Source organism: Mixophyes fleayi, chromosome 6 (assembly GCF_038048845.1).
Source record: "Mixophyes fleayi isolate aMixFle1 chromosome 6, aMixFle1.hap1, whole genome shotgun sequence".
In the NCBI taxonomy this organism is placed as follows: Eukaryota; Metazoa; Chordata; class Amphibia; order Anura; family Limnodynastidae; genus Mixophyes; species Mixophyes fleayi.
Window position 1 is genome coordinate 30161153 of NC_134407.1, and position 19146 is coordinate 30180298.

Here is a 19146-nt window from a genome sequence, read left to right on the forward strand (position 1 = left end):
CGTGGAGGGTTTTTAAATTATATTGTGGCCTCGGTACCAAATTGTGTACCGGGGCCACCACACTACGCAGTCAAGATACTTGTTTGGTGGAATTCAGACCAGTTGAGGGTTTTATTATTATATTGTGTGGACCACTCTATCTATACCACACTACAACTCTATACCACTCTATTTCCTACTTTAATTCTATTTAATTCTATTTCCTACTTTAATTCTATTACTAATTAATTACCATAAAGAGGAACAAAAAAAACCAATTTTACCAAAAGTATAATATGACTTAGACTTACAAACACTACACTTTAAAGATCGTGCCTTTAAATGAAAAAGTCAGTCTTCATTGCACGACTATGTGCAACAGGGACATTTTTTTGGGTTTACAAAGTCAAACAATAACACTACGACCCTGTCTGTCTGGGGTCTGTCAATGACGAATTGTCTGGAGCATGTTTGGAGGAGGTATTGTGGCCCCGGTATCAAATTGGGTACCGGGGCCACCCCACTATGCAGTCCAGATACTTGTTTGGTGGAATTCCGACACGTGGAGGGTTTTTAAATTATATTGTGGCCTCGGTACCAAATTGTGTACCGGGGCCACCACACTACGCAGTCAAGATAGATAGATGCGTATTGCGTATCATAGATAAAGTACATTCAGTGGTGTGGGGCAAATTGAAAAATATTCCAAATGCACTGACATTATCAAAAACAAGAGGTTGTCACACGCTAAAACTCCAACATGTATATGATGGAGAGGATGGAGGAGCAGCCGTATGTGTAGTGTAATGCAGATCTGTTGAAGGTTTTTTATATATTTTATTGTGGTGCCCAGTGCCCACTCCTCTACGCAGTCCAGATACATTTATTGGTGCGAATCATAAAAGTTCAGGGTTTTTAATATATATTGTGGTGACCCACTCCTCTACGCAGTCCAGGTACATTTATTGGTGCGATTCATAAAAGTTCAGGGTTTTTAATAGATATTGTGGTGACCCACTCCTCTACGCAGTCCAGGTACATTTATTGGTGCGAATCATAAAAGTTCAGGGTTTTTAATATATATTGTGGTGACCCACTCCTCTACGCAGTCCAGGTACATTTATTGGTGCGAATCATAAAAGTTCAGGGTTTTTAATATATATTGTGGTGACCCACTCCTCTACGCAGTCCAGGTACATTTATTGGTGCGAATCATAAAAGTTCAGGGTTTTTAATAGATATTGTGGTGACCCACTCCTCTACGCAGTCCAGGTACATTTATTGGTGCGAATCATAAAAGTTCAGGGTTTTTAATATATATTGTGGTGACCCACTCCTCTACGCAGTCCAGGTACATTTATTGGTGCGATTCATAAAAGTTCAGGGTTTTTAATATATATTGTGGTGACCCACTCCTCTACGCAGTCCAGGTACATTTATTGGTGCGAATCATAAAAGTTCAGGGTTTTTAATAGATATTGTGGTGACCCACTCCTCTACGCAGTCCAGGTACAATTATTGGTGCGAATCATAAAAGTTCAGGGTTTTTAAGATATTGTGGTGACCCACTCCTCTACGCAGTCCAGGTACAATTATTGGTGCGAATCATAAAAGTTCAGGGTTTTTAAGATATTGTGGTGACCCACTCCTCTACGCAGTCCAGGTACAATTATTGGTGCGAATCATAAAAGTTCAGGGTTTTTAATATATATTGTGGTGACCCACTCCTCTACGCAGTCCAGGTACAATTATTGGTGCGAATCATAAAAGTTCAGGGTTTATAATATATTGTGGTGACCCACTCCTCTACGCAGTCCAGAAAGATACCTTGTTGCAACGTTTTGGACTAATAACTATATTGTGAGGTGTTCAGAATACACTGTAAATTAGTGGAAATGCTTGTTATTGAATGTTATTGAGGTTAATAATAGCCTAGGAGTGAAAATAAGCCCAAAAACTTGATTTTTAAACTTTTTATGTTTTTTTCAAAAAAAATCCGAATCCAATACCTTAAATCCGAACCGAGACCTTTCGTCAAGTGTTTTGCGAGACAAATCCGAACCTCAAAAATAACGAAAATCCGGATCCAAAACACAAAACACGAGACCTCAAAAGTCGCCGGTGCACATCCCTAATGATAACACTCATTTATTTTTTAGCCAAGTAGGAAAAAATGCATAAAATAGATATGAGATGAGATTAAAATGCATGACATATACGCAGTCCCCTTTTAATTGCTGCTCTTTAATGTTCTAAATTAAGAGAGTTAGGAGTCACATGGTCTTATCAAGCGATAGTCCTTGCAGGCCAATTACTTTGCTACAGAGCGGATATAGTTAATCAAATCACCTCGTATTTTATTCAGCATTTAGATAACTATCTAGAATAATACTATTTCAGTTAAATGTATGTTTCACTGTTCTTTCTTGTTATGAAGATGTTATTCTATGGCATTTGCTTGGTATAATCTCCAATCTGATTACAGTCTTTTATAAATCAGACAATAGCAAGAAGTAAAATGAAATTATTTTGTTTTCCTTAACAGCAGTTTGAGCGAGATTTGCGGAGATATGCTACCCATGAGAAAAAGATGATGTTGGATAACCATGCACTGTTTGATAAAACCAAGGTATTGTAAACATTGTCAACTTGCTGCATATTGTCCCACATATATACTGTATGTTAGGCGTGAAATGCATTTAAGGTTAGTCTACAGGAGCTCTGGCCAACCTGAGGCTCTCACCAGGTGTTGTGAAACTACAAGCCCCAACATGCTTTGCCAGTAGATTACTAGCAGATGGCTGGCAGGGCATTCTGGGATTTGTAGTTTCACAACACAGGTTGGCCAGGCCTGGTCTACAATGTTGCTAAAACTTTTTAAAAACAAAATTAATAAAGCAAAAAAGTAGACATAGCTATGCATTATGATGGTTTGCCAAAAAAAAAGGTAAATATGGATGAGCTGTGTAAAGGCTTCTTTGTTCTCCATAAAATTATGCCCCCATCTTTGCACTATTGCATCTGTTACACATGGGCTCGGACTAAGATGACTTAAGTTGCATCAGTAGCCAAGTCCATCAAGTCATCCCATTAAAATTACACATGTTATTTCATTTTCCATGACAAGGTATTCTGATGACCTTCTAGGGGCGGGGAGTGACATATATGGAGCCACTTCTGTTTTAGTAGCTTCCTGCAGAATGCTAACATTCTACACCACTGCGCATGCAGCTTTAATAAACCCTTGGGGGTATAGTTACTAAGCGGCAGGTTTGAAAAAGTGCAGATGTTGCCTATAGCAACCAATCAGATTCTAGTTATCATTTATTTAGTACATTATACAAAATGACAGCTAGAATCTGATTGGTTCCCATAGGCAACATCTCTACTTTTTCAAACCCGCAGTTTAATAAATATACCCCTTAATCTTTACTTTCAATGGGAAGATTTTTGCTTAGCTCGGATGCATTATATAGAGGGAACACTCTTACTATGTGCATAAACTAATGTCTCACTTCTATTATTATATAACATATAAACATGGGTCCATGGAGCAATATTTTAAGAATAGAAAAGGAAAAGGTAAACTGATTAAAGGGTCAGCGCGCTTGTAAACGGTACTTCAAGGTGATGTTCTTACTTTTTCTGAAATGAGCATTTCATTCTCAGACCAGACATTTGCAGAATGTAGAGCAATGCGTCTGCCGGGCAGACCATGGCACAGTGTCATGGGGATGTGGCTATATGCATGTTTATAGCAAAGGCCAAATGCTTTTGCTTATTAAGTGATAGCTAGAAATAGCTACTGAAGTTTATTGTGATGCTTAGAACACATTATATCAGTTTGCACTGTACTATTTAGTATGAACACACTGCAGTAAATGTCATATTGATCAATGCCATCACTTCACTATGAATAGAACACTTGTATGTAATATGAAATTTAACTTAATAAAACATTTTTTTTAACCAGGAAATTATGTGCTTTTTTAAAAAAAATGTTTGTTGTTTACTGGTAGGGGTTTGCTCTGACCCCCTAGACCATAGTATATGTTCCCGATCCTGTATTCAATTTAGTAGGAAGCAGTGGTTGTATTACTACAACATTGCACACTCACTACTAGCAGATCGGGTCGGGTTAGACCTCCATGAATTAGGCTCCTAGCTATTCTAACGTGCTGCCCAATGACATCATGGGAGGTGGGAAAGAATCTTTCACTGCACCACACTGGTTGGAAGGTCACATTGTGGTCCCCAGTCTATTATCTGGTTATTAGGCACAGGGAGGGAATGGTTCTTGAAGGTATCTGCTGGACAGGTGATGTGGTGATCCTTCTCTCTACACCTACCTTAGAAAACCACTCTTGAGATGTTGTCTATTATTTTTGAGGTGGTGTCATGTATAGGGCACAAGGCACTATGTAAAAAAGGTCAGATGACAAGTTATCTTTAAAGCTAAAATCCTCCTTAAAAATATCAGAAATATTTCCCCACAGTCCTCTTCTTTAGGTCTCACAGAGTTTTGTGCCATTGTATGTGCATTTTTGTTGATCAATACATTGCAATTCACCATTTACACTCAGATTCCACTGGAAAATGAAGTTATATTTTAGAAAATTTTACCATTCAGTATTTCCAGGATGGTCTGTTTAGGTAGGTTTACACAGATATGGAGCTCTCTACTCCTGCAAATGGTCTAGCGTATCTTGTGGACTCTGGCCTTTTTATTTTCTTGGGGAATGTAGTATAAATAGAATCATCCCACCCAGCAGAAGAGAATTAAATTCATGGTAGTCCTCCACAGGGGGGAAAGGATGTGTAAATAGTTGTGGTTGGAACAATTTTTTTTTTCTTTACAATGTATTAGTTAATTCATGCATCAGATAAATTAATTCATTGTTTTGTGCCATTAATTTATTGTCTATATTTAGAAGAGTTAGGGGATGACTGAGATAAGTGAAACCAATCTACCAGTCTGACCATTGGTTGGGATGGCATTTACTATATAGGCCAAAGCCAGTGTTGTTCAGGGAACAGTAGATAAACGTTTTACTTTTATGTTCTTTATACATTTTTATGTCTAATTGATTGACATCTGTCCCATTCATTTTTCCTTTCTAGAGTGTTAGCCAATACAAAATCTCTCTTCAGGGTGAACAATTGCTAAAGCTGGGTACACACTACAGAAATTTCAACCAACTTTTTATGCCGAGCGATTTTACATGCGATCGATAGTCTGATCGCTCGGTCCATGGACTGCATACACGCTAGCCTTGTTTAGGACGATAAAGGGAAGAGCGGACGTCCCTTTAGCGACTTTTTGCAGCCATGTTGTCGTGAGCAATGACTGTAATTTCATACTCACTGTTGTGGATCAGTCGGAAGTTTATACACACTACACAATGGAAACGAGATTGGAATGAAAATATTAAATGGTACGACCAACCAAATGAGGCGACAATCGTCCATTTGGGCAGACTTTCGACCATCGTGTCACTGCACACACTGACCCGACTTTTGAACGAGCAGTCGTATGTCGGCTGATTTAGCCGATTATTGGATGAAAACTGTGTAGTGTGTACCCAGCTTAATCTAGGCAAAGCCCTGACATTTCCATATGAAAAGTCTGGGCATATTGTCCCACTCCTGATCCATCTCAGAGCACACCCCTTTCCAGTGATGACACAGTCCTTTTTTCTAGGCTTAACGAATGACTGCTGGAGACTGGTATATTGGTCTAGGGTAGCACAAGATGTAAGCACAGCCCTGACAACAGACAGCATAGGTCTATTATATTATAACTTTCACCTTCAGGCCCATGAGAACCTTAATTTGGTATCAATCTGGGCAGGAGTATATTCCAATTAAATGAAAATATTTAACTAAAGATGGAACCATGATAAAACATATAGCAGATGATGTATGGTAAATACACAAGGAATTGACTCTACTGTATGTAGGCAGATGATCAATTACCTTACTGTTTGCTGTTGTGACAAGAAGACAAATTGATTTTTCTTTGTGATTTAAGACTAGAACACTGGTTGTTAATGAGGAAGAAGCTATAGACAAGTCACATTAAAAGCAATTTTGCAGTTTATAATGCATTTGATCCATGGCTTTTTTCATTGTGAAAAAGGAATGTTTCCATGGTTTGTTCTGACATGCCAATAAACATGATTACATACATGACAATCCTTAGTAATAGATATAATGAAGAGAGGGTAGGAGTGGATGTTGTAGTTAAAGGAGGACTAAAGTTAAACATTGATTCTGAATGAACTCATCCTCAATGACATCAAAAGAATTGTGGAAGTAATGAAGCAAAGTGCACCTGTTTCTACATCTAATAGAGGCAGTCACTTTGAAGACTGAATCAGTATTTATAAGAATACGCCCTAGCAATTTGCTTTCTGCATCTGTGATGTCACTAATTTCTAGTGAACTGATAGATAGCGTCCTGCACTCATAAATATTGGTTCAATCACAAGGCTCTCTCTGCTCTGTGTAGGCAACAGGTGAACTTTAACTGGGCTCTCCATTTAATATAACTGGTAATAGGGTAAGGGTACACATAGCCAACATCTAAAAAGACAAAACAAAACTTACTCGAAAGAAGATTTTGTTGGTTTAAGTCCTAAAGTGTTATTTTATCATAACTTAATCCTTAAAATTAACTTGCACATGTTCTAATCTTCATGTAACAATAGCCATTTTTACATTGTCTTGCGGTGTTGAAAATTGCATTAATCTACATTGTGCTAAGCTACATTCTGCTGGTGACTATGCTTAGAGGTAAATTTGCTAAAACTTCTAAAAAGGAAATGTGAGGCTGCTCACACCAACTAATCATATTCTAGCTATCATGTACTAGAATGTACTAGATAAATGATAGCCAGAATCTTGCTTTGGGCAACACATTCACCTTGCATTTTAGAAGTTTTAGAAAATCTACCACTTAATCTTTTGTCTAATTTTAATCCTCACAATGTATTAACCTAAGGGCAAGTCCTAACCAAATCTCCCAATTATAATTCCATCCCAAGACTTAATAATAGCCTCAATCCAAGGATCCCACTTGTCAGGAATTCTGCCGGGTGCCAAAATCAGAAAATATTGTTATGAATCTATGCACACTAATCCTATGTATTATGACCATAAATGTTATCAAATAAACATTGATAGATTTTTCGTGGCAAAATCCAGGACTGCTGTAGGATAACTTTAACATACATACATATGGAAATCTTAACCTAACCATAGCCCACTGTTTAAAAGGGCTGTCCTCCTTTGCATAACCCTTGTATTCAGGAAAGCTCCTCCATGGACCCTTTAACTGAATAAAGCTCTGTACCGTCAGCCTTGATAGACGAGAGTAGAGACAACTGTCAGTGCTGACAGTGAAAACCAAGTGGAACATTCAGACTCCCACTCAGTACGTATATAGTGAATGCTGCAACTGTTTGAACAGAAGCCATGACCAATCAATCAGGAACAGGAATAGTGTTTACCATACATTCAGTTCTAGCTGCTTGAATAGCTATAATGGGTTCAGTCCACCAGCTCTGACAGCTGTGCTCCCTCCCTCTGTAATCTTAATTATAATAATAATAATAATAATAATAATAATAATAATAATAATAATAATAAAAATACACAACAAAATTGGGCTCTTTGTGCAGAAGATCTATGATGTACATTTTTTCTTTAAAGGGGAACTCAAGGTTTCCTATTTTATTTGGCATAACTCCTCCCCCTACTGTGTCGGTACACTCTCAGGATCCTCCATTGCCTAGAGACCTGGAAAATTTTCACAGTGTTTGAGAATGAGCAATAGTGATAAGATGCAGCTAAGTGGGCAAGCCCAATCTTACTGCCAAGTGTCAATGCAGCTACAAACATTCAGGGGTGCCAGGGATTATATTAGGAAACAGGATTGGGTCCCAAAGAAGTAACACCTGTTGGTCCTAATAGTTGGAGGAGGGGGGTTTAGGTCAGAGTTCCAGTGAGTTTTCCTTTATACCTCTGCAATAGTTTTCTACCATGTGTAAATAAGATTTGCAAGCAATGTTAGATAACATCTCAACAGATCAATTTTTATGAATCTCCCATTGGAAATGCCCAATAACAACAAAAGATAGGATGCAACAAAAGAGATAACACAAAGCCAAAGCTTTCATTTAAAGCACAGAGAATGTAACTTTTTGTGATAAGTTTTTATTACATATTTTTCTAAGGGAAATGTCCAACTAGCACATTGTCGTTTTATAGAACATTACTGTGTTGATTTTTTGTGTGTGTAGGAGTGAGAGGGGGATGAAGTGGGAGGTATTGCTGCAAGGCAAACTGGAGACTGCGGTTTCGTATCTCAGCTATTATGCTGTTTGTCTGCAGAATTTTATTTCACTTCAGTTTCTCACTGAGAAGTTTTACTGTGAATAAAACACCATCTATGAGCAGACTATCATTTTCTCATGTTGAATATTTGTGCTCACTTTGCATTAAATCATTGAGACTGCAAGACAACTAGGAACATTTTATTCATTCTCACCACAACTTTATTTTCCTGGGCTGTGCACATGGCAGAGGCCACTTCATTGATTAAGCCCACTTCACCATGTAAACCTCCCTACGAAACTTTCTTTTACCTACCTATCCTCGCAGCTCTGGTAAGACCAGGCTGGAATAAGTAAATGGATGGGAGCTGTCAACTGTCATGTCTGCAAACCCCATACCAGAAGGGCAATCTCTGGGGGGTTTCTCCACCAGCAAAACGTATGAACTTTAAGTGAGCTTCATATGAGATTGCTGAATAGAGGTTTTGAGGAAAAACTTTGGAATCATTTGGGTTCAAAATCTGAGTTGTAACAGTTGTTTTCTTAGGGAAAGAAACATTGGGTGAATAGATTTATTTTCTCATTTATGTATTAAAATCAAAAATACAAGTTTTGATTGAGAAAGAGTGAGAAACTCACGGAGCTGCAGAAACATCGGTCCTGAGTCATTTAGGAATGTAATGCAAAATAAGGAGTAAATGTTCTCCAGGACTGGGACAAACCATGTTACAATGCAAGGGGTGAAATATTTGGTTATTATTTTGCACATAAGTTAAATACTGGCTGTTTTTTCATATAGCACACAAATACTTGATAGCTTTATTTTTACACTGAAATTGAAAGTCAGTCTAGGACATGCCCTATCCCAACTATAAATCTGTCCCTACATTTTAAATTTACCTCCCCCTCCAATACAACATGGTTTGGCCCAGGTGCAAAGTTACTCCTTTTTATGCTTTGCTCTCCTTAATGAATCAGGCCCATTGAGTATATATTACAGACATCTTGGGATCCATAGTGCACAGACATGAAACTGTCAAGTCTATACACTGAGTTTAACAGTGCAGTCAGCGGGCCTGAGCATAATCATAGAATCTGGGTACCTGGAACCTGCGTCTTGCCAATGTCTAGATAGAAAGAACCTGGAGACACTCAGGTGATGTGGGAACAATCTGTTGTTTAGAAATCTATGCTTCTATTTAGAAACCAATGACAAACTTTAACATTGGTAAAAATAGCTGCTTTCACCAGAGATAGATTTTTGTTTTGCCTAATATGGGGTTAACTCCAATACTGATTTCACTGTCATTAGCCCTGATTCCGTAGTGTATCTCCATTCTGATAGAGCTCTATGGGAAGGTCGAAAGTGCTCCATTTAGCAGGTGGTGAAAAGGTTAAATTTTCATGCTTTTGAATTTTCTCACTACTGCACATTTAACACTTAAAAGTAGAAAAGATTGGTATATCCTTTTAGTGCATTTTTTTATCTATTTGTGCTCCTTTTAGTCTATATAGTAAAATACACAATGCCATATTATATAGACAAGTGTTTCAATGACATAAAACATATTTGTTCCATTACAAAGCAATATCAAAGCAACCAGGGCAAACTAGTAAAGGAAAAGTTGTTTCCAGTTTAACCGGAGAACTACATAAATGTCATAATGGTGCCAGGGGAAAACACAGGATTTGTAGAGGGGGGTTTCCACACCACGCCGCCAGTGGGCATGACCAAAATGCAGGGGGGCGTGGCTATAATTTTAGACAGCGCTTGGCTGCTCTCCAACTCTTCCTTTCCCCATAATATACGTGGGCAATGCTGCGTGCACTACTGTTAGGTGCACGCACCTCTCCCTTTTCAAGCAGAGCCGTGTGAAGCGGGAGCAGGGTCCAGCCACCTCAATTATACAGTGACCCAGGCTTAGAGGGGGTTTCCAGGCACTAGGAACCCCCCCCCCCCTTTGTTTGCCTATGGGTGCAGACGCATGAGATGCTGAATCAGCACAGATCCCTAGTACTGAAATGTTTAAAGGAAGACAAGAATGCTTCATAATAATTTCATTTGGAAGTAAATACAACCCCGGTAGAATTATAATGTATAGAGGAAGGTTTAATAATGAGTTTGTCACAGGCACCCTGCATGCAACCGATTATCCACATGGTAACAGATGTTTTAAGCGCTGGCTGTCCAGATAACATTAAATCACACCTGTAGTATTATATGTTTCCATGTCTGACCATTTGTGAATGCTAATTAATTAACTCATGTACCTGTACAGTTATTTGGGCAGAATATTATTAAAGAGATAGCTCTTGAACTTACAGAGAATACCTGCCAGACTTAATACTCTGCTATTGAGGATGACGTATTTCTTGCTGATGGCTGTGACTTACACAGACATGCCCCTGCCACCTTGTGAGCCGTTCAGCGATAATTTCGGAATTCTGAAAAATACTGCAATAGGTGCGCTAAGCTTTGGTGAGATTTCCCTGTATTCAAACTCTTCTTCTGGTGCTGGATATTTTAGTGGCCGTTCCACTTGATTACTTTCTTTGCTTCTTTTTTCACATCTATAATCAATTAAGTAGCAACAATTTGCTAAAAAAAAAACCCTCTTGTCCTCCCAAATCCAGTCTCATTGATTTAATAAACTTTATTAAGTTTAATAAACTTTAATATGTTTAAATGTTGAGGAATCTGGTGGTAGTTTTTTTTTTTAATACATCTGCAAGTTCCTGTTCTGATAATTAAATGAGGGACACAGAGCGGCATGAGGTGGCTCCATAAACTGTGGGAAATAGGTTTTTAACTCTTGCTCTACCTTCTTAGGGATATATGTATTGATGGAGATTGTGCCACCCAAGGAATATGCAGACTCCATAGTTTGGACAGATGATAGGGCAGCACGGTGGCTTAGTGGTTAGCACTTCTGCCTCATAGCACTGAGGTCATGAGTTCCATTCCCGACCATGGTCTTATCTGTGAGGAGTTTGTATATTCTCCCCGTATTTCCGTGGGTTTCCTCCCACACTCCAAAAACATACTGATAGGTCAATTGGCTGCTAACAAATTGACCCTAGTCTGTGTGTGTGGTAGGGAATTTAGACTGTAAATCCCCTATGGGGCAGGGACTGATGTGAGTGAGTTCTCTGTATAGCGCTGCGGAACTAGTGGCACTATATAAATAAATGATGATAATGATGACAATGTTTTCATAAAGTCAGATCACAATGGCCACCATGTTAGATCCGACCAATGAGTTAAAACAATTTTTAAAGCTTTTCTTAAATTTGAGTGCATCATTTCCACTGGACAAGCGTTTCCTAGAAACATCTCTTATAGTGACAGACTACATGATGACAGTCGCAAGAAGGATTTCTATTCTTTGATGAATAAATCAATCACTGTAATTGCAGGGTTCCCATTCTGGAGTTGTGACTTGTTCATACAATTTTCTTAGAACACGCAAATAAAGTAACAAGTAACCAATGATTAACATACTGTCATTGAAGACGTAGAGTTTAATTGCACCTGCAGAATTATCAGCTGTAAAGTAGGGACGGACAAGAGATACAAACAAATTGCAGGCACTTGCTGGAAGGTTTTGAGCGAAGGGATGCCAGTATCAATAGGAAATTGATGCCATACATGTCTTGTGTACTTAGAAGACACAAGCAGCTGCACTGGCCATAAAGTTCTTGGTTCTATCTTCCAATAGAACAAAGATGTGCAGCACCACTCCTGAATGTCCTATTTGTGTGCTACATAAAAAGAATTGTCAGGCTGGGTTCGAAAAAGTAGATTCTTTTAGGTTACCCGAATTAGTTTCCTGACTTGACCTGGTGAGTTTGGGTTAATCCTTCACTTTCTATTATTATTATTATTATTATTATTATTATTATTATTATTATAATAGATTTTTAAGATGCCACAGTGCTCTGCAGCGCCGTACAGTAGGGAAAACAGGACATACAAGGTAGACGAAATAAATGCAGCCATGAAAACAAAGAGTATGGAGGACCCTGCTCATAAGAGAAATTACATTCTAAGTGGAAGAGGGCACAGCTGAAACAAAAGGAATGAGTTGGTTCAGAGTGGAGATTTAGTCAGTTGTGAGGATACATTTGTGTGAGTAGTATCATCGGGGATAAGGTTTGAGATGTATGAAGGGATGATTTTGTTTAGGGCTTTGTAGGTAAGTGTGAGTAATTTGAATTGAATTCTGGAGGACAAAGGGAGCCAGTGTAGGGTTTGCAAAGTGGATGAAGATGTGGAGCAGTGAGAGAGGTAGATCCATCTTGCAGCAGCATTTATGATGGATTAAAGTGAGGATACATGGATGTGGGGAATGCCAGGTAGCAGGGTGTTGCAGTTGTCAAAACAGGAGATGATGGGAGAAGGGATAAGAGTTTTGGAAGCATGTTGGGTATGAAAAGAGCGTATTCTGGCTATGTTTCTTAGGTGGAGTCGACAGGACTAGGAGAGAGTCTGAATGTGAAGAATAAAGCAAAGTGCAGAATCAAGTGTGACACAAGGCAGTGGGCTTGGTAGACTGAGGAAATTGTGATTTTATTGACGGTGATGTAGATTTGAGGGCGGGTGGTGACTAGATAGTACAGAAGTGGAGAGGTCAGGGGAAGAGAAGTGTAGAGGTGGTACTTGAGACCGAATGAGAGAATTAGATCCCCAAAAGAAGAGGTGTACAGTGAAAAAGTAAAGGGTCAACAGATATTGGGAGTGGAGGAGAGACAGATATAGAAAAACTAGAGGAGTGTTCAATAGGTAGGAAGTGAACCAGGAAAAAACTGGGTCATGAAAGGCAATGGAGTGAAGGGAATATAGGATATGAGGGTGATTAACAGTGTCAAAAGCTGCAGAGAGGTGCAGGAGGATGAGATTGGAGAAATGACCCTTAGACTTTGCAGTAAGTAGACCATTGATAATTTTTGTCAGAGCAGATTCAGTGGAATGTTGGCAGCAGAAGCGTAATTGCAGACAGTTGAGAATGGAGCAAGAGGAGAGAAAGTGAGACAGGGGGTGGTACACTAATCAAATAGTTTGGAGGCAAAGAGGAGGAGAGAAATAGGGGAGGTAGTTGGAGAGAGAGAGGCAGGATGGTTTCTTTAGAATTGGTGAGATGAGTGCATGTTTAAAGGAGGATCGAAATGTGTCAGTGGAAAGAGACAGGTTGAAGAGGTGAGACAGAGGTGGGCATGCAGTGGAGGAGAGGGAGCGGGAAAGATGGTAATTAATAGGGTCGAGAGATCAGGTTGTAGGGTGAGATGATGAAATGTGTGTCTTCAGTTACTGGAGAGAATGTATTGAGAGTGGATTGGAGAGTGTAGGTGAAGGTGGGGTGTGTGGGTGGAGTGTGTGGAATTTGGCATGAGGCATCTTGTCGAACAGTGTCAATTTTGTCTTTGAAATATGTGGCAAAAACTTGGACTGGGAGGGAGGAAGGGGGGGAGGTGCAGGTGGGATGATATTATTAAATGTATTAAATAATTCATTACTTATGAATTATTCTAATAATATATAAATAATGTAACAATCCATTTAGAGGCAGTAAATCACAGCAAAAACAAACCAATTGCACCCATGTGGAACACCTGTGTGTGTATGTGCTGAAAGAGGATCCCAGGGAAAATGTAACCCTCTCTGCAGCCTGCTGCTGCAGACTAGCTGTGTTTTTACCTATTTTCTTATAGGGGAACTGTGACAAAGATGCCTCTTTGCTGCAATAAATATAATAAAGTCATCTAATAAGCTCACTAAAATAGCATTAAAACCTCCAGACTACTCTAATTTTGTATTCATCCATGTCCCCCTATTATGTTTACTGAATACATTTTTCTAATTGGCTTTCTTCAGTTTTCTACAAATATCTATTATAGCATTGAGGCAGGGCTTTTTCATTTAATTCTTGCCCTTAGATATGTTGGATCATATATTATCTATTTATTTGATACATAATGAAAGAAAACTTGGCTGAGATTAAACAAAGGCTTTGGTGAAAAAACAGAAGGGATCCATAAAACAATGTACTTCAAAGTTGTTTCCAACCCTACTAAATGAAAGGTCTCCAAAAGTGGAAAGACCCTTTAACTTCCCATTCTCTACTGTGTGTCTCTTCAGTTAACTTAAAATGTCCTACCGTAATCTAACAATATCTTGTCCCACAAAATATATCACCTCCACTATTGTCCTATAGTAGACACAGAAGTGGTCATATACTAACATTGCATTTGAGTGCAATGTTAGTAACCTGTAGCAACCCATCAGACATTTGCTTTAATTGCTTAATTTGCACTGGACAGATAAGAGCTAATTGTGGATTGGTTTCCGTGGGTCAGTGTAAATTTTGCACCCACATACACATAAATTTGCACCCACAAGAGACATAAATTTGGCTTCAAATATGTGTAGTCATTTTATATGTGATAAATAAAGATATCCAAGCGTTGTATTTAGCGCTCATTTACAAGCTTGTAAATGAGCGCTAAATACAACACTCGGATATCTTTATTTATCACACATAAAATGACTACACATATTTGAAGCCAAATTTATGTCTCTTGCCTTAATTACTCAACATCCCATTCTTCCACTTATAAGTTAATTTATTCCCCCTATAGCCTCACCACCCCACACATAGAGAATTATGAATCTGCTGGCGCTATATAAATAAATGTTGTTGATGATGATGATGATATACCTATCATTTGACTTTAACTTTATACTACTGTTGTCACCTTTATACTTATATATTCTTTTCAACTTATCACGTCACCCTTTCATTGTCATTTTATTAATAGTTTTGTAATTTTACAATTTGCTATTTTTCACCACTCATGCGATGCTTTCTCTGTCTTATTCCTACTTACTCACTATCTATGGACCCCGCACTCATGTACAGCTCTACGCCAGTCATTCTGATCCAGAACTTTCAAGCAGCCTTTTACAACTATGGGCAGTCCAGTATCACTTTTACCTAGGTTTACTAAGTAGCGGTCTGTGTTTGTAGCGCAAACTCATACCCTCTCCCAAAAACAAGCGCACTAGTGCACCTGTAAAACCTCTGAATTTAACCTATATTAAATAACTAAACTTTAAGTAGAATCAGTGGAAGGTAATTGAGTGGCACTTGCTACCTGATTATAAGGTAGCAAAAGGTGATATCATAGTTATCGATAGGGCTGAGCGCAAGAGCTGGCAATCGGACTAAACCCTGGTTCAGATCAGCGCCCATTACCTGTATTTACTAAAGCATGTAGCCCTATATATTGTTTTACTAGGGTGATGTCTAATGTTTTCTTGAATAATTCTGAAGTGTGTGATAATACCAAATATTGTGGGAATACATTCCACAGTTTCACACCACTTACAGTAAAGAACCCTTTTCACAGCTGTTTGCATATATTTTCTTTCAAACACCAAGGCGTTATCTTGTGTTCTCTGCAGAGAACTACCTGTAAATAGGTTTAACCTGTCTACAAACCATGAATGTGTTATAGACACTGAACATATCCCCCTAAAACATCTAGTGTAAATAAATAAATCTCATAACCGAGTTCTTCTTTAACCTTTATTTAAAGCACAAAACAACAAACAACTTTATATGTATCTCCATGACCCTGTGACTCCTTCCCTCCACAGTACAGGACTTAACTGATAAGCTCTGCTGGGGGGCAAACTGTTTAAATAAGAAGCCATCATCAGTGACCTGGCACTGTGCAATATAAAAGCAATGGAGCTGATCTATAATGTTCGACTTCTGCTAGAGAATGTAACTTGCCATTGACTAAATGGCTGTAAGCTAATCTATCCATGGAGGAATCTAGTTCCTCAGTACAGGGCACCTCCCAATGATGTAAAAACATATATAATGCTTATTGACTTTTAGAAGGGGTTACAATCTAAATAGTATTGTACTGAAAAGTATCACAGGCACTGTTTCATGAACAGTGCCAACTAAATACTATTAAAGAAAACCATTTGCAACAGAAGCAGTATATTTTATAAATTCTACTAAAAAATTAAAACTGGTTTCCAATATTATAGAAACTTCACTTTTTATCATATTATATATTGTCAAATATTTTATTAAGACATTATAGTAATAAAAGATTAATTACCTTTAAATTAATATTCTCCTTATAATCATTTTGAAAATGCCTATAGCATTATAACCTTCAAGAGATCCTTATATTATCTAATTTCACAGAATATATACATATATATATATATATACATATATATATATATATATATATATATAAATCTATAGCAAAATAGCAACACAAAAAGGAACTTGGAAAATATGTACTACAATATGTAAAAAAGTAGAATACATATATATATATATATATATATATATATATATATATATATATATACACATGTGTATATATATATATACCTCTTCCTTCCATACTGTGTATCTGATCATTTGGAAGCAACTAAAAAATGTACTTCTTGTGTACATATTGTAGTACATCTTTTCCAAGTTCCTTGTTGTGTTGCTATTTTGCTGTAGGTTCATTTAAAATTGATTGATTTAATTGCTTTACTTATTTATGCTTTGTTCTACTTATTATTTGTCAATACTATGTATTTATCATTGCCAATTTAGCAGAGTCTTACAGTATATATATGTTTAAAATGTATGCAATATGCCAATAAGTATATCTGTATTACTTTATCGGAGCTAAATCAAAATATAACTATAACTATTCTTACTATAAGTTATTCTATGAAGAACATTGAATTCTTGGAAGTTAATGTACCACCAGCATTATGAATTGTCTAATAACTTTAGGAGTACAGACATTGCAAAGAGTCACTAAGCATGTCAGGTCATAAATGACAATATTATCTGATTGGGATAGCTCAAAGATAGAAGCCTTTAGATAGTAATATAGGTGGTTACTGCAATGTAGTTGGGTACTAATACCCCAACAAGAGTGACGAAGACATCTTCAGTACGAATGTTGAGGAGCTATTGTTCAGAACGACTGTTTAGTAGACTTATTCCGAGGAAATGCTATTCGCACTGAAGATGTCGTCATCACTCTTGTCGGAGTTCCCAGCATTGGGTTTTAGATTACCACCCACTGCAATGGGCTGTTTTCTTCTTGAGAGTGGGGGAGGACATTGCATTGTTTTTAAAAAGTAAGAAAAAAGCTGGATGCAGTCGCTTCTTACTTTCAACACAAAAGTAAAGACAAAATGGTTAATATTCTAATAGAAACAAATAGGATCATACAATTCAATAAAGTACAATGTATTTAAGTCCAGAAATTCTCCCAATAGCAATGAACAATGTTATTTCCAATTCTGCCCGCATGTAATTCTACTTACAAAATGCAGAGTAGAATAAAGCTGGACAATCAATGCAATCCCAGTGACCTTATAGCTGGAAACGTATTGCAGAGTTGTTCATAATCATCTAGATCTTTAAAAATATCTTTGATATTCCAACCACAAGCAAAAATGAAGAATGGGCATCCCCCCACATTGACAGAAGTTGAATTCTCCTATAGTGTCTAGGTACAGTGGAGGATCCGGGGGGGGGGGGTGATCGGGTATTCGCCCCCCCTAGCAACACAAGCATACCTGCAAATAGCACCCAAGACACCGATCAACATGACAGAAGAGGCTAGGCCAATTGGGGCCAGGGGCAGGACCAACTGGGACCAGTCAATCAGCATTGAAGAGGGCGTGACTATGCTAAATCGACCCCCCTAAAAATAAGATCTAGGTCCGCCCCTGCCTAGGTGCACATTAGGGTCTCCACCAGGTAGCATTAATTAGCTTTAGTGCCACAGGTACAATTAAATGTTTTCAAGAAAATGAAGAATGCCTTTATTTCATTCATGGCACTACCTCACTTCTTGGCCCCTCTCTGAAGAAAGGGGCCAATAATGCCGCTTACCACTTTCTCTTTAGTGGCAAAATATACAGTCAAAAGTCCTAGCACTCGGCGTGGCTCCAGCTACCCAGGGACGGGATTCCCGACTGTCTTTAAAATTTATAATTCAGGAGTCTCCTGACCTCTTATCTGGCACATAACCAATCTCGATGAAGAGATCTCCTTCTCCTGAGCTCCTTGTTGAGCCTTTACCCCAATTCCTTGCTGAGCTTCCGGTAGGTGTGTCCACACACTTTTTAAATCTTATTGGGGCAGATCCCAAATTCCAGGACATGAAGAGGTTGCAAATTAGCACCACCTAGTCTGCTACCATCACAATTACTGTAAACTTGTGTGGGTGACTTGACATGTTTCCTGATCTTGTAACATGTTCCATAAAACCAAATTGAGTGATTTTTACATTATTAGTAATATATTTATTTTATGTGTAGGTGGAATGTGAATATCAGATTGCTTTTCTCTGGTAGTCTTCCTTGACGTAGCCTAAAGCTATTTGCTTGCACAGTTAAACAGGCTTTTTATGCCTTTTTAACTTGGCTGTAATAGTCTTGTTTTGGCAGACGCTGCGCTAAGATTATATGGTTATAACGGGGATATAGTCAGCCCCGAGAACATCTTGATAAATTAAACATTCTGCATCTGCACTGCTTCCTTCAGATGCCTGCAATAATGACTTAGACAAGCAATAAAGATATACGGAGGTTATAATATTGATTTCCAACTTGATACATGTTGCTTGTGTAGCTCGTTCCCACAATTAAATACTATCACATTGCAACACAATAACAGATGCATATTCCTTCATTACTTAAGTGATTCCCAGGCTTTTTATCATTTTTCGGCAGCAAGCAATTGTGCTATTGAACTGAGTTATTTGTTTGTCTTCGCACCTGGTTGAC

At 38.1% G+C, this 19146-nt stretch overlaps 1 protein-coding gene across 1 annotated transcript in view; it reads left to right on the forward strand.

The window, feature by feature from the left end:
- DNTT (DNA nucleotidylexotransferase) overlaps nucleotides 1-19146 on the forward strand; it is a 230303-nt gene that overhangs the window by 179355 nt on the left and 31802 nt on the right. The window contains exon 10 of the mRNA XM_075216179.1: nucleotides 2525-2608. Coding sequence (XP_075072280.1) covers nucleotides 2525-2608 — 84 coding nt within the window. The remainder of the gene's footprint in view (nucleotides 1-2524; nucleotides 2609-19146) is intronic.